Consider the following 15,458-nt stretch of genomic DNA (forward strand, 5'->3'; position numbering starts at 1 on the left):
CCGGGTAACCCTGCTGATATCACCAGTACTGTATGGGGCTAACTCAAGGCCAGAATTTGGTCCTTTGTTTCCAGGTAAAAAGTCCTGAATCCCTGCTTCCCTAAGCTAGATGCCAGAGTGATTCACAGATGCAGAGGACCTAGAAGTCGGTGGGACAGAAAGACCTGGTAGGTCACAGCCAGTCCATCCCGCAGGCTAGTCTAAGTTTGATAATTATTTTCTAATGCTTTATCCACTCCACGTTTTAAATATCTTAAGGGACCAGGTTTCCACTATTTCCCAGGGGTGAGACTATTCCACAATGTTATAATACACCCCACCGTTAGGAAGTTTTTTCCAAATAGCCAACCTGAAATTTCCCTTTGTATTATTTCATCTCACAGCTCCTAGTCAGACCTATTGGGCTACCCCAACGCATTTCCTCTGTTGAGTGTGTAGAAATGCAGAGACATGTGCCTTGTGTCACATTATAAGTAACACACGCCTTTGGGGGCACGGTAAAAAGACACCACCCCGTTGAAAGGGGCATTGTGAGTCCGCACTAACCTTAGGGATTGGGAGAGAGGTACAGAGCTGGCAGGGCTGGGGGTGGAAAAGCCAAGAGCCCTGGGTGATAAAGGGAGCATGCAGAGAGGCTAGGATAACACAAACAATAACTGAGAGGAGACAGGGTCGCTTGCAAAGGGCTGGTGGAATCATCGCGGAGAGACATGGCAGGGGTCAGTGAGGGGACACGGGGGTGGAAGGGGACCACCTAGGGAAACGCAGCACCGGGGTCGGAGAACTGGGGGCTCACGGGGGGCGGGGGTGAGGGAGTGACTGGCCAGTGATGGAGACTGGCAGGAGGAGAGAGGAGCCGAACCAGCAGGAGGAGACGAGGAGCAGCCGCGGAGCCTTTTTACCTCTTTGATCTTCAGCCTGCGGGCGCGGGTCTCGGGCTCGTCGCCGCCGCGTCTGCCCAGCACCGGGTGGCGAAGGCGGCTGCGGAATCTGTCGTAGTCGAAGCGGAACGGGGCTCGGGTCTGGCGGGGGGCGGCGGGCGCCGAGTCCGTCCCCGCCTCGGCGCCCCCTTCCCCGGGCTGCACCTGCTGCCTGCTGCCCCCGGCGGAGGTGTGGGCCGGGGGGGCGCCCAGCCGGGCCGCGGCGCGGAGCTTGTCCCGGAGGCGGCGGGGGGCGGCGGGGCTGGCATGGCGGGGCTCGGCGGCGGCGGCCGGGGGGCTGCGGGGCAGGTCGGAGTCCCCGGCGGCGGCGGCGCGGCGGGGCAGGAAGAGGCGCTTGAAGCGGGAGGAGTCGGGCAGCAGGAAGAGGGCCCCGAAGCAGAGGGTGAGCAGGCCCGAGAGGAAGAGCAGAAAGAGGAACTTCTGCGGCAGCCGCAGCCCCAGCGCCGCCGGCCAGCCCGGCATGCCCGGCAGCTTCCGCAGCAGCAGCATGGGCACGGCCGGGGGAGGGGGCACCAGCTCGGGGGGGAGGCGCTGCAGGCACCGGGGGTGCCCGGCAAAGGCAGGAGAGGCGCCCCGGGGTCCAGCGGAGTCAGTGCAGCGGGCTGGACACTGGCCCCGGCGCTGCCCGGGGGCTCCCCACTCTCCCGGGGCGGCAGCGAGACGGGCTGACACGTGGATCGCTCAGGGCAGAGGCAGAGGGGGCAACAGGAGCGTCACCCGCCCGCCGCTTGGGCTCTGCCGCCGCCGCCAGGCTCCAGGGGCTGGGAGCGGAGTTGGCAGGCTGGGATGCTCGGCCGCGGCCGGCCCCGTCCCTTCCCCGCGCACAGGCGTCTGTCGGCAGGGCGCTGGGCAGCGAGTCAGAGTCGCCCGTTCTGGCATGAAGGTGCCGGCAAATCCATCGCTCTGGACCGCTGCGGAGTGCGGGGATGGGGTGAGCTCCCCGGCCGCGCTCTGCGCCTATCCCAGGCCGGGAGGGGGCGGTTGCAGGCTGGCTCCGGGACTAGACAGGAGTCCGGAGAGGTGCGATCCCTGCTCGGTAGACGAAGAGGGATTCACGCTGCAGCATTTCCGCGGGAGGGGACCCGCGGCTCGTTCAGCACGAGGCAATGCTGTTGCACGCAGGACGCTCCTTGCCTTTGTCCCAGAGCGCGTCCGCAGCCCCCCTGGCAGCCGCCTCACGTCTCCCGGCTCCCATTGAGCTCCTTTCCCCCTCAAGTCTCTCTTTTGTGAGCAGCTCCCTGGCCCTGCGCCACCTCCCTGGCTCCTCGACCTTTCACATCCTCCCCGGGCTCTTCGGGTAGCCGGAAAGCCCCCTTCAAGGAGGGCGGTGAAGGCTCCACAGCCTGAGGAGCAACTGAGACAAAACACAGGAAGAACAGTGGCCAAGAGCAAGCAAACGAGGAGGGGCTGCTCCCTTCCTCCCCTGCTAAGCAGGAATCGCCTTTTGCTCAGGCGACGGGCTCCAGGCTGCAGACCGTCCAGCCCGCCCCAGTCTTTCCACACAAGAAGTTTCCTCGCGAAACCAGAGCGCTTGCTCCTGCTAAAACTATCCTAGTTAATTTCCACTTGCTGGTAAATTTCATCCTCAGTGGGGTTCCCCCCCTTCCAGTCGTTTTTTCTTTTCTGCCCTAGAGAGAAGAGAGAGGCACAACTTTCAGCTCGGTGCAAGCCACGCGACCGTTAAAAGAGCAGCCCGGTAGCTGTCTCTGTAGCTATGAAATGCAATGCCTCAAACACAATCCGCTTGGTGCAATTCAGTTCAGCGCTCCCGACCCCAGTCACTCAACCCTTCTGACCGATCCCGGACACGGGGGTCCTCAGAAATCGCAGTCTCCTCTCAGCGCTCACTATTACCCGGGCTAGGGTGGCCAGATGTCCTGACTTTATAAGGACACTCCCAATATTTGGGGCTTTTTTATATATGGGCTCCTATTACCCCCACCCCACCCCGTCCAGATTTTTCACACTTGCTGTCTGGTCACCCCAACCTGGGCCTATAGAAGCACAGGGTGTTTATACCCTTTGCTGCTCCCAATGCACTTAAATTAAGAGAAAGGGTTGCTGGCAGCTACATTCTCCAGGGGAGGCAGCCCTCTTCACCCCCCCTTCTCTGGCCATCAAACAACCAGAGGTTCAATGCAATTGCATTTTATTAGCCTAATGCATCGACCCCCCCACATCCCCTTTTTCCAAAACCCCCCGCCCCTGCTGCCAGGCTGCAGCCGATCCCCCAACACACACACCGGCTGCAGCTGCTGTTGCCTCCACCACGGCTCCGCGCTCACTGCGACAGCTCTCCACTTGGCCCCGCCCCCCCGCAGGACGCGCCCCCTAAACAGACCACGCCCCGCACACCCGCCTCCCTCGGGCCACGCCCCCTTGCCTCAACGGTCGCCGCGGCAGCCCAACCGTCACTACAGGAGTGGGAGGAGGTGTCATAAACCAATCGCAGCCAACCGTTATACGCACGGCAATGACTAGCTCCGCCCCTGATCTCCTCCCTCACTTGTCATTGGGTCTTTGGTTGAGTCTGCCCTGTCTATTGGCTACTCTATGCATCAGGCAGGCGGGTAGCACCTCCCACTTGTTTACCACAGAGCCCGGCTCCATCTGGGGGAGAGGCTGTTGCTCCAGCAAGCATTCCATTGGCTGTTAAAGTGCCTCAGCTCCATTGTGATTGGCTGAGAAGCCTCAGCTACTTTAAATGGAGTGAGCTCAGGGAACTTAAAAGGGTGAGGGCCCAAGTCAGGGTGTACCTTTGTCCCAGCGCCCATGCAATGTTCTAGCCTGCCCCCACCGCCTCAGGGCATGGCAATACCCAGCATGCAACACACCATTGCTCTCGAGTCCCTCAAACCACGCAACACCTGACTCATGCCAATGGGATGCGCAGCTCCCAGCATGCATTGCACCCCAAGATACAGCACCTCCTAGCGTTCAACATTCCACCCCATCTTAGGTACCCTGAGGGTGTAGTATCTTCCAGCATCCCCACAAGCACAGTAGCTCCCAGCATGCAGTGTTCTATCCATCCCACTCCCAAGCACCAAATGGGGATGGCATCTCCCACCATGCAACATTCCACCCTATGTCATGGGGATGGCCCTTGCCCACATGCACTGCTCCAGGCTGCCCCGACTATGCCTTAAGGGAAAGGCATGTTTCAAACTGTAACACTTCCTCTTTGCCTGGTCTTTTTCTTATCTTGAGCTCCCAGCACGCATCACTTCATTTGGCTCTGAATGCCTTAGGAGATGGACCTTCCAAGCATTCAATGCTTCATCCTACTCTATGCAGTCCTCTGTGGAGAAAGAAGTGGTTCGGGACTATTTAGAAAAACTGGACGAGCACGAGTCCATGGAGCCGGATCCACTGCACTAAAGGAGTTGGTGGATGTGATTGCAGAGCCATTGGCCATTATCTCTGAAAACTCATGGCAATCGGGGGAGGTCCCGGATGACTGGAAAAAGGCTAATGTAGTGCCCATCTTTAAAAAAGGGAAGGAGGAGGATCCGGGGAAACTACAGGCCAGTCAGCCTCACCTCAGTCCCTGGAAAAATCATGGAGCAGGTCCTCAAGGAATCAATTCTGAAGCACTTAGAGGAGAGGAAAGTGATCAGGAACAGTCAGCATAGATTCACCAAGGGCAAGTCATGCCTGACTAACCTAATTGCCTTTTATGAGGAGATAACTGGGTCTGTGGATGAGGGGAAAGCAGTGGATGTGTTATTCCTTGACTTTAGCAAAGCTTTTGATAAGGTCTCCCACTGTATTCTTGCTGGCAAGTTAAAGAAGTATGGGCTGGATGAATGGACTATAAGGTGGATAGAAAGCTGGCTAGATCATCGGGCTCAACGGGTAGTGGTCAATGGCTCCATGTCTAGTTGGCAGCCGGTATCAAGCAGAGTGCCCTAAGGATAGGTCCTGGGGACGGTTTTGTTCAATATCTTCATTAATGATCTGGAGGATGGTGTGGACTGCTCTCTCCGCAAGTTTGCAGATGACACTAAACTGGGAGGAGTGGTAGATACGTTGGAGGTTAGGGATAGGATACAGAGGGACCTAGACAAATTAGAGGATTGGGCCAAAAGAAACCTGATGAGGTTCAACAAGGACAAGTGCAGAAGAATCCCATGCATTGCTACAGACTAGGGACCGAGTGGCTAGGCAGCAATTCTGCAGAAAAGGACCTAGGGGTTATAGTGAACGAGAAGCTGGATATGAGTCAACAGTGTGCCCTTGTTGCCAAGAAGGCTCACGGCATTTTGGGCTGTATAAAGTAGGGGCATTGCCAGCAGATCGAGGGACATGATCATTCCCCTCTATTTGACATTGGGGAGGCCTCCTCTGGAGTACTGTGTCCAGTTTTGGGCCCCACACCACAAGAAGGATGTGGAGAAATTGGAAAGAGTCCAGCAGAGGGCAACAAAAATGATTAGGGGGGCTGGAGCACATGACTTATGAGGAGAGGCTGAGGGAACTGGGATTGTTTAGTCTGCAGAAGAGAAGAATGAGTGGGGATTTGATAGCTGCTTTCAACTACCTGAAAGGGGGTTCCAAAGAGGATGGATCTAGACTGTTCTCAGTGGTACCAGGTGACAGAACAAGGAGTAATGGTCTCAAGTTGCAGTGGGGGAGGTTTAGGTTGGATATTAGGAAAAACTTTTTCACTAGGAGGGTGGTGAAGCACTGGAATGGGTTATTTAGGGAGGTGGTAGAATCTCCTTCCTTAGAGTTTTTTAAGGTCAGGCTTGACAAAGCCCTGGCTGGGATGATTTAGTTGGGGATTGGTCCTGCTTTGAGCAGGAGATTGGACTAGATACCTCCTGAGGTCCCTTCCAACCCTGAGATTCTATGATTCTATGGTACTCAGAATGCCCCCAGGGGATGGCAGCTCCTACCATGCAACATTCGGGTCTGAGCAGCTTCTATGGAAATAAGAAGTCTCTGCATTGCTCTGTTCTAAGTGGCTCCCATGTCACTCTGTCCCAATCTAAGTGGTGATGGAAAGATGTGAAGGTCCATGCATGAATCATTCATTTGGACCCCCCCATGACAACATCTGGTTCCCTAACACCATACTTTATTATGAGCTGACCTGCCTCAATGGAGCCTAGGAATGGTGCAACATGCAATGCTTTTAATCATGATCCAGAGCTGCCTGCAGAGATGGAATGGAGAGGGAGCTTTCCAGCTTTGGACTCCTCAGCTTCATCTTTCAAAGACAGTAAAAAAAATACACAAATTTGAGCTCTTATATATTTCTATACCCTGCCTGCAATATACTTTGGAACAAGGGAATTCCCACACTGGATCACAGCAATGGGCTATCTAATCCAATATCTTGTCTATGACAATAGACAGTACTAGCTACTTCACAAAAATATGCAAGAAACTCTGCCATAGAAAGTTTCTTCCTAATTTCCATCAGATGGTGTTGGCTTATATCTTAAAGCACAGGGGTTTATATCCCTTCCAAATGCTTGGTGTTTTTTAAAAAAATTATTAAGCCCTTTTTGTCGTCAAAGGACCATGCAAATATTAATGCATTCTCTCTACACCTTGCTGAGATAGGTAAATATTATGGTTATGCTGGGGATTGGGTTAAACCTTGTAAAAGCTGGTTGGGATAACCATCACTTTTCATTCGGGACAAACGTAAGAAATAATCAAGCTCCTTCATAGATTATATCCCTGAAACAATAGAAGCCACTATCCAAAACACAGGCCTTGCACAGATGGGCAGCAACTGATCTATTTGGGGCACTGGGTATTGTTTATTTTGGAGCTTTGTGTGAGGGGACAGAGAAGACATCAATGAAGCACCAAACGCAGCCACAAAAGGACTGGTAGTGTGGTTCTGACAAAAAAAAAATAAGAGAGAAAGAGCTTTTGGGCTAAGTGCTAGCTGGAAGGGGCTTGGAACTGTGGACAAAGAAACTTTGACTCCTACTGTGTTCAAAATCCCGTTTACCTGCATACATTCCTGGTAAATAAACAAGACTGCATCAAAGAAATACCTGACTCTGTGATCAGTTTCTTCCCTCTAACAGAAACAACCTGCAAGACCCTGAATTTTGGCTAACCAGTTGGGTCAAAAAGGGTAATGAGACAGAGAGGTTAAGTGAGGCATCCCTGAGATTAGGGCTCAGGAGACACTTGGCCATTCTGCTTTCTCCCTCACAATACCTACCTAGTGGCTGCAATCCTGCTCCTAACCAGCATTTCACCCAGTTAAAAAACAGGAGCCATGTTTTAGACCAGTGGTGTCCACTCTCTGGCCCTCAGTGATGACCGTGTTAAGAAGAAAATTTGCATTTTATTATTAATTACCTGTACCTCCAGGAACATCTGATTCAGTCCCGTCACTACCCGGAGAGATAGGAGCACCATTTCCCCAACTGCCTCCCACTGTTTCCGCTGAAGCCTCAGGGGCAGCTCTGGTGTGAGCCAAGAGCATTCTGAGCAGCTGCTCTCCCTTCCCTGCTGCAGCTGGCTTCTGGCTGCATGGCAGGGGAGAGGGAGTATTTCGGGCAGCTCAATTGCCTGCTTTTCCACCAGGCTGTGGGAGCCCCAGAGAGAGCAGGAAATGAGTTCAACAGGCTCTGCCTGTGGAGGGTACCCAGGAGAGGGAAAAAGAAGAAGTTGAGAACCAGCAACTATTTACAGCTCCTTCATTTTGTGCTCCAGCCCAGCTGGGCACTGCTCTAACTTCTGCTAGTTGGGCAACAGTCCCTTGTGGACCATGCCCCAGCAGGAGGATAGCCAGAGCCCTGTGGATAGCCATCCACACCTCCTCCTCCATGCACTAAACATCCCCCTGGGTTGGGAGGTGGAGCTGGCTATGCCAGTTCTAAACCCACTGTTGTCTCCCGCAAGATCCTTCCCAGCCAGGGTCTTGTGGATGGTTTCCCGTCCTTTTGTTGCAGCCTGAAAGCTGCAAAGGGAATGAAACCGCAGAAAGTGCCCCAAGGTAGCAACTGTGGCCCGTTGGCCTTTTTTATGTTTGCCCCTTCAGCTGAAAAGGCTGGACCTGGACACCCTTGCTTGATGATTTGGGAACAGCAGAAAAGGCAATAAAACACCCATCTGCAACACAAAACAGATGTGACATGCTAAGTTCTCCATTTTATACAACAATAACACCAGAGAAGTTGAAGGGTTCTTCTTTTTTAAAATTAGGTTAAATTAAGATCTGCTGCTTTTTGTTTTTGGTTTTCAAGGCAGAGCACTGCCTTCAAGGTAAGTGTTTAATTACATTTCTAAAACAATTTAGCACACGTAGCAACACAGAGAACCCAGCCTCTGTACACAGCCGTAATTCAATCAAGGCCTAGTCAGCCTAAACTTGAGAAATTGGCATTGAAGGAGTTATAAGGCAGAAGTGTAATTATTGTAAAGATGGGGTCCAGTTGGATTATAATTCTTATTTTTAGCAAGACTGGAAGTAATAATTTAAAGAAAATTACTCTTTTATGGCCACTAGAAAAATAGAATTTAATATCTACAGTTATAGAAGGAAAACTAGAGTGTGATGGATAGTACTCACGGCAAAATAGTTTGGCAGGATAATTAAGTTTATTTGTAGCGCCTCCAGCGTATCTTTTAAAGAAGACTGAATTTTTCTCTCACTCTAGAAAGCACTTCCGTCTTAGCTGCAGGAGTAGGTAGGATATGTCTCTTGTGCTGGAATATCATTCTGGCTTGTAGACAATAAGCCCTCTCTCTGTCTTAGAACGCCTAAAAACCTATGATTTCCAGGCACAACAGCAAGAAGAGGCTATAGAAGGCAGATGGAATAGAGGAGTTGTAGTGCTGTCAGACAATTTTAGTTGTGTTGTTGTTGGTATTGTCAAAACAATCCTGTTTCATCTGGAAGGAAGGGATACTAGATTTAAGCACATACTTACAACTCTCTGGTTTCAGAGTGGTAGCGGTGTTAGTCTGCATCAGCAACAACGACGAGGAAGGACTCCTTGTTAAAACTCGCTGTAAACCAGACACCTAGTGTTCAGATATTAATTGCAATGTAGAGGTAACGACAACAAAGAACAGGCAGAAATGCCACCTCAAAAAAAAAACATCCTTTACCTCTAAAAGGACACTCACCACCGTGGCTGACAGAAAGAGGTGCCATTTTTCAGTGCAATGTTAAAAGATTTCTCTCTCTTTGTGTTGGTGTTCAGCCTACTTTGTTGTGGTTCAGCTTTGGGGGCCAGCCATCTGAGATGCTGAGCGCCTGCTGGGAATTAAGGATTCATATTGCTCCCCAGCTTCTATCCTCTTCCCAGTTCATGTTCCTTTTCTCCTGTAGCCCAGCCGCTGCAGAGGGGACCATACCCACTTAGCTGTCTTCTCCTTCATGAAGCTCTAATGTGTCTTTTTCTTCCCACCCAATGTAGAAGGGCTATATTTGTATAGCGTCCTAGATGAGGGATATAGGCCGTCCAGTCCATCCCAGTTATCTCAAATGGAGTCCATAATTTGATCTGGTTGGGAACTGGATAAAGAAATCAACCCATTTAGACAGAGGTGTATCTGCAAACCACAGCCAAAGATTTCCACAATACTGAGATCCAGACACCCTGGGAAGGAGAAAGATCACTCTGTTTCACTAGAAAGACAAGCCCTGAAAGTTTATACCCACTGAGAGAGTAGAAGGCACCTGGATGGATATTTGATGCATTAACTTTGGCAACGGGAGATACATAGTCATGCCAACAAAGTTATTGAAATACGGTTGGCATTTAGAGCCCTGAGGCAGCTACCCAACTAAAGAACTGGCCCTTACAAGAAATATGCTGGTCATTCATTTAGTTTGTATGTAGTTATATAACTGTTATAACTTGGTGTTCTCTGTATGGCACCTTTACGTTCCTACAGCATTTTGCCAGTCATGAGGAGCAGCCCTGAGGTTGTATTTTAGCTAAAGAATATTACAGAATGAGTCACTGTGTTCTCTCTCTTCCCATAGGTACCTTATATTCATTGTTTCTTTGTGGTTCTTCTTAACCTGACATAAAAACCATGTAGACTGGGAAATAAATGCTTTGCTGTATGTGCAGAGAGGGGAAAACCAACGGGCTGATGTAAATCAGTGCATCTTCATTCCCGAGGATCTTGCCCAGTGGGTCTGAAAGATTGACAACTCACAGAACAGAAAGCAGTATATATGAGACCAGAACCTGTGAATTAAGGAGTATCCGTGACCCTAAGAGCCCCTTAATGCCCACTGCAGAGGACGCCCTGTACTGTAACTCACTAACCCCTCACTGACACACTCACTAACCCCAAGGCTCTATTGTCATAATATGTATCCAAAAGATATCATGTGAGGTATATATAAACTGGGAGCGCAGCCGTCAGGAATATTGTTGCGTGATGGATATACGGGTTGTGTATAAAGAATTAGGTATTTGTGCTGGGAATATGTTCTTAAAATGTGTTTTGGAGGCAGTGTAAAATTCAAGTCTGCCCTAGAAAAGGATTGTGGATTTACCTGGCTAACTGACTTGATTACAGGTGGAAGATAATGAAAGTACATTTACATATAAGGTAAATAAAGCAATCATAGAATATCAGGGTGGGAAGGGACCTCAGGAGGTCATCTAGTCCAACCCCCTGCTCAAAGCAGGACCAATCCCCAGACAGATTTTTGCCCCAGATCCCTAAATGACCCCATCAAGGATTGAACTCACAACCCTGGGTTTAACAGGCCAATGCTCAAACCACTGAGCTATCCCTCCCCCTCAAATCTGTGATTAGGGGGGTCTTAGGTAATGCAAATTTGTGGCCTAATTACATGTTAATAACTGAGCACATTGGGGGACAGAATCTGCCCCGCAGGAAGTCTTCCTGACTCCTGAGGCAGACAATGGACTTTGGGGAAATGTAAGGGGAGCAAAAAGACATTCTAGTTATCCATCACCTAGGGAACAAAGGGTTTGGCACCTTCTGATTCTGTGATCCTTTAACCTGGAGGGCTAGAGATGCTGGGATCCTGATGTAAGTGAGAAAAGCGCTTAGGCAAAGTTCGTAACTTGCTAAAATTAAGTTTTAGTCACTAGAAAGCATGTTTTGTTTTGTTTGTAACAAGGCCTTTCTCATTTTCTCAATCTTAGTATCACTTACACCTCTGTTCTTTATTAATAAACGTATTCTTAGTGTTACTACAAACCACCTTAGTGGTCTTATATCGAAGTATAGTGTGAGTCCCCAGATAACCTGACACACTGGTGTGCATGCTGTCTCTTTGGAGGCAGCAAATTTAATAATTTCTGTGAGTGTCACAGTGAGAGGGACTAGACACTACAGAGAGACGTCTCTGGAGAACTTGGGAACCGGGGTTCACTGATTGTTACCTGCAAGGCAAGGTTTAGATTGGCAGAGTCTCGAGGAGTTTGCTGGTAATGTGGACAGATGGCTGTAGCAGGAAGCTGCCACTCAGTCTAATCTCCAAGAAAGCTCAATCTTGCTAAGGCAGAGAGGTAACAGTGGCTTCAGTTTCTGGGCTGCCCTGAGGAGAGCATCACAACACTATCATGAGCTAACATGCCTGCACTCTACCTTTGGTACATAGAATAAATCCATAGTCTGAATTTAGACTCAAGTCCAGGGATATGCAGTACAAGTCTCACTAAAAATATAAATTGACATTTTCTTCTAGCAGAACACAGAGACATTTGCATGATATAAAAGGAAACAAAAAACAAAACAACCCCTCCTACTGTCTCCCCCGAGTGGGCTCACAGGTGCTGGAACTAGGGGAGCTGCGGGGGGGCTGCTACACCCCCTGGCTTGAAGTGGTTTCCATCATATACAGGGTTTACAGTTTCGTTCAACGGCTCTCAGCACCCCCCACTATACAAATTGTTCCAGCACCCCTGAGCGGGCTTATCAATTTCACAAGCAAAAGAAAAAAAGTCACTCAACAGCTGAGATAAAAATCTCTTCCTCTTCTACAAAATTCTGGTTTTGGAGAAATCAGACAAAGAGCTTTCGTAACAAGAGGAGCCTTGCTTAAATATGATGAAAGACAGTGTCTCAACAGCTCCAAGTTGTCCCGTGCCCGAGGAAATATAAAACAACAATGCAGAAGTTGTGCAAAACCTGGTACATAGCAGGGGAAACTGCATGGAGGAATTAATGGAAATGGCATTATTTCTTTCTCTCCAAGAAATACAGTAGACTGCAAGATTCTTCGTCACTAAGGCCAACGTTTTTAGAAGCGACTGGTGAATCTGGATGCTGCAATTTTGGGGTGGTCCCATTTCATACAGCCTGGGTCTGATTTTTTGGAAGTGCTGAGCACCCAGAACTCCAACTGAAGTCAGAGGGAGTGGCAGGTCTCTGTATGGACATGAAAGAGTTTGAGAGGTCTATACAATCTTGAATGGTGTGGAGAAAGTGAATAAGGAAGTGTTATTTACTCCTTCATATAACTTAATACAAGAACCAAGGGTCACCTAATGAAATTAACAGGCAGCAGGATTAAAACAAACATAAGGAAGTACTTCTTCACCCAACACACAGGGGTGAAAGTAATTTAAAGGACTTATCATTATGCTGGAGTCCTGAGGCATGGCCTCAACCGGAAGAGGCTGGGAGTCCCAGGGTCTTTAAATCACCCTGGAGCTCCCAGCTGCAGAGGTGGCTGGGAGCCCCGGGGCTCAGGGGTGAATTAAAGGGCCCAGGACTCCGGTCACTGCAGTGCTCTGGGCCCTTTAAATCACCGCGGGAACCCTTCCGCCGCTACCCCAGGGCAGCAGGGCTCCGGCAGGGATTTAAAAGGCCTGGTGCTCCTGCCACTGCGGGGAGCCCCGGGCCCTTTAATGCTGCCCCACTGCTGCTGGGGCAGGGATTTAAAGGGCCCAGAGCTTGGGCCACTGTGGGGAGCCCCTGGCCCTTTAAAGCGCCACCCAAGCCCCGCTGCTGGAGCTCTGGTGGTGCTTTAAAGGGCCCGGGGCTCCCCTCAGCAGCTGGAGCCCTGGGCCGTTTAAAGCGCCCCCGGGGAAGCTGGTCCAGTCCGGCACAGCGTCCTGGCTTACTTTCATCTCTGCACACAGTCAACCTCAGAAACTCGTTGCCAGGGGATGTTGTGAAGGTCAAAAGTCTAACTGAGTTCAAAAAAGAATTTGTTCATGGAGGACAGGTCTACCAATATCTATTAGCCAAGATAGTCCGGGATGCAACCCCATGCTCTGGGTGTCCCTAAACCTCTGCTAGAAGCTGGGACTGAACAACAGGATGGATCATTCCATAACTGCCATGTTCTGTTCATTCCCTCTGAAGCATCTGGCACCAGCCACTGTCAGAAGACAGGATACTGGGCTGACCCCGTATGCCCATTCTTATGTTCCTACATACTTTGCAACACAGGCAGTCTTGGTTTTTCAGCAGGACACGGCAAAATCTGAAAACCTTGGGTCAAATCTGTGTCTTACTAGTGTTAATGTTAAAATGCCATTTAGGGGGACCGGGATTAGTCTCCCTGCCCTAGGGTGGGTAGCCATCCCAATATTATCCAGACCGTCCCACTATTAGTGGCAACTATTTATCTTCTCCCCGCCCCCACTCCAAAAAAAACCTCCCGATTTTTCACACTTGCTATCTGGTCACCCTCCCTTGTCCTTAAGAAGTTGGTGTTACTGTCTATGTACCTGATTTTAATCTCACAGTGCCATAACTCAGGAGCAAGTCCAATGAAGCCAACTTCAGCCCCTTCTAAGGTCCCTTTGTGCCACCTGAGTGGAGCAAAGGAACATTGAACCAGCTCCATGGGGGTGTTGAGGGTTGCACTAACCTGGGATGAAAGGCGCTAGATACTGTAAATGAGAGATCATCGGCCTCACTGTACTTGCACCTTTGCAATGCAATGAGCTCCATCTTTCAGAGAAAGAGATTTTTCCGCCCCCTTCAACTGCAAAGCTTATTTCCCTTAAATCTTAATGGCTTTGAACTCGACTGCTATGATATATGCCAAAAGAAATCAAGGTACCTTGGGGCAATCAAAAGGGATGACTTAATATTTCCATTCCAGAGTACATCTTAGGGAAAAAGCAGCACTTCTTAAAAGTCATTTAAACCCTACACTGCAGTTAAAATACCAGGGTACAGTGCTATATAGTGACTGTCCTCAGGTGACCACTAAAGCTCTGTTACAATCATTTGTCAACTTTACAGTAACTTCTGCTGCAGGGCAATGCAGGTCAGCCGGTGCCCTTTGGGCAATTATATTAAGATTAATATACAGTTCCAGAGTATTTCACAGCTCAGATGATAGCAGCCTCTTTCTTTTAGTGATCTCAAACTGCCAGAGTATCGATTAGAGTAAATGCTTCAGATGTTTTGCATGGATGCTGTCGAGTTAAGTAGGAAGAGCACTCGAACCAGAGATTTCCAGTGTAAGCAGAATTTCAAGTTGTTTCAGTGAGGCCAGAAGAGCCTGAGGGAGAAAAAAACAGATAAGGGGAGCAGGGCAGATGTTTCACCAGCTAAATATATTTATTTTCCCTACAGAGGAGAGTAAAAGTTGTCGAAGCTCTTTGCTATGCTGTGCTTTGCCAAATGAGGGAATTACTCTTTTCCCTATACAGACATTAAGCCATACAGTAAAATAGATACACTGTGGAACTCACATTTGCAGAGCGCGAGTTCCTATATCAGATCATTAGCATCAAGAAGAGATATTACTTAAGATTTAAAATGATCAGGGGGAAGCATAAGCCAAAGCAGTAAAAGAAAAAAAACCTCTTTATTTCCATATCTTCACAGGCTGATATCAAAATCCTATTTTATACAAGTAAAAAAACATAATTCTGCATATTCAAAATACAGGGGTTGTTTTTATTTTGTAGTCAACTCTTTTTAATCTTTGTAGAGGTGTCAGTCCCAATGTGCTGGCCAAACTCCATCTCATCTAATTACATTCTGCTTGCTGTACTCAATTCCTTCTATAGTTTCAGGTGGGTATGGAATTTTTCACCTCCTGTCATGAAGAGTGGCAGCATTGCTGCATAGTGTTGAACAGCGGCCATGTTTCACCCCAGAGGTGGCTGCACTCCAATGGTGGCAAAGTGATTCCAAGGATTATATCTAGGGACAAATCAGACTGGAGCGCGTGGGTGCAAACACTTATGGATGTCCCTGGGCCACATCTAGTGGCAACACCAATATTTACACGCATTGAAATAGGTTTAAGTGGGAGAGTAGCATAATCCGCACTGATCTGGCATTCAGCGGCTGTGCAAATAAGTGTTCTTTCCTCACCACGGGAGAGTAAGGGAAAAGGGATACAGCAGAAAAAGCAACAGAAAGATGTATAATAAACGACTACCACACACACGTATCTTATACCCCCACAATCCCCAGGGGCCAAACTGAACTTCTTCTAAATCCATTAACCACAAAAAAACAAAGGCCAAAAGCTGCTCTCAGCCACACTGGTGCAAATCCAGAGTAACTGAGAACAGACTGTGCTGCAGGAGCCTATTCACCAGGTACTAGTAGGCAGAAGCT

The 15,458-nt window shown here is 49.3% G+C and overlaps 1 protein-coding gene across 2 annotated transcripts in view; it reads right to left on the reverse strand.

The window, feature by feature from the left end:
- MAN1C1 (mannosidase alpha class 1C member 1) overlaps positions 1 to 3,329 on the reverse strand; it is an 83,848-nt gene extending 80,519 nt beyond the window's left edge. Inside the window, exons 1-2 of one of the 2 annotated variants that reach the window (XM_039511414.1) lie at positions 3,185 to 3,329; positions 903 to 2,569 (exon numbers count right to left, since the gene is read on the reverse strand). In XM_039511414.1, coding sequence (XP_039367348.1) covers positions 903 to 1,430 — 528 coding nt within the window. In that variant the 5' untranslated portion in view covers positions 1,431 to 2,569; positions 3,185 to 3,329. The remainder of the gene's footprint in view (positions 1 to 902; positions 2,570 to 3,184) is intronic. The other variant, XM_039511415.1, reaches the window with a different exon arrangement.
- Between the last annotated feature and the right edge of the window lie 12,129 nt (positions 3,330 to 15,458).

Source organism: Mauremys reevesii, linkage group 23 (assembly GCF_016161935.1).
Source record: "Mauremys reevesii isolate NIE-2019 linkage group 23, ASM1616193v1, whole genome shotgun sequence".
NCBI lineage: Eukaryota > Metazoa > Chordata > Testudines > Geoemydidae > Mauremys > Mauremys reevesii.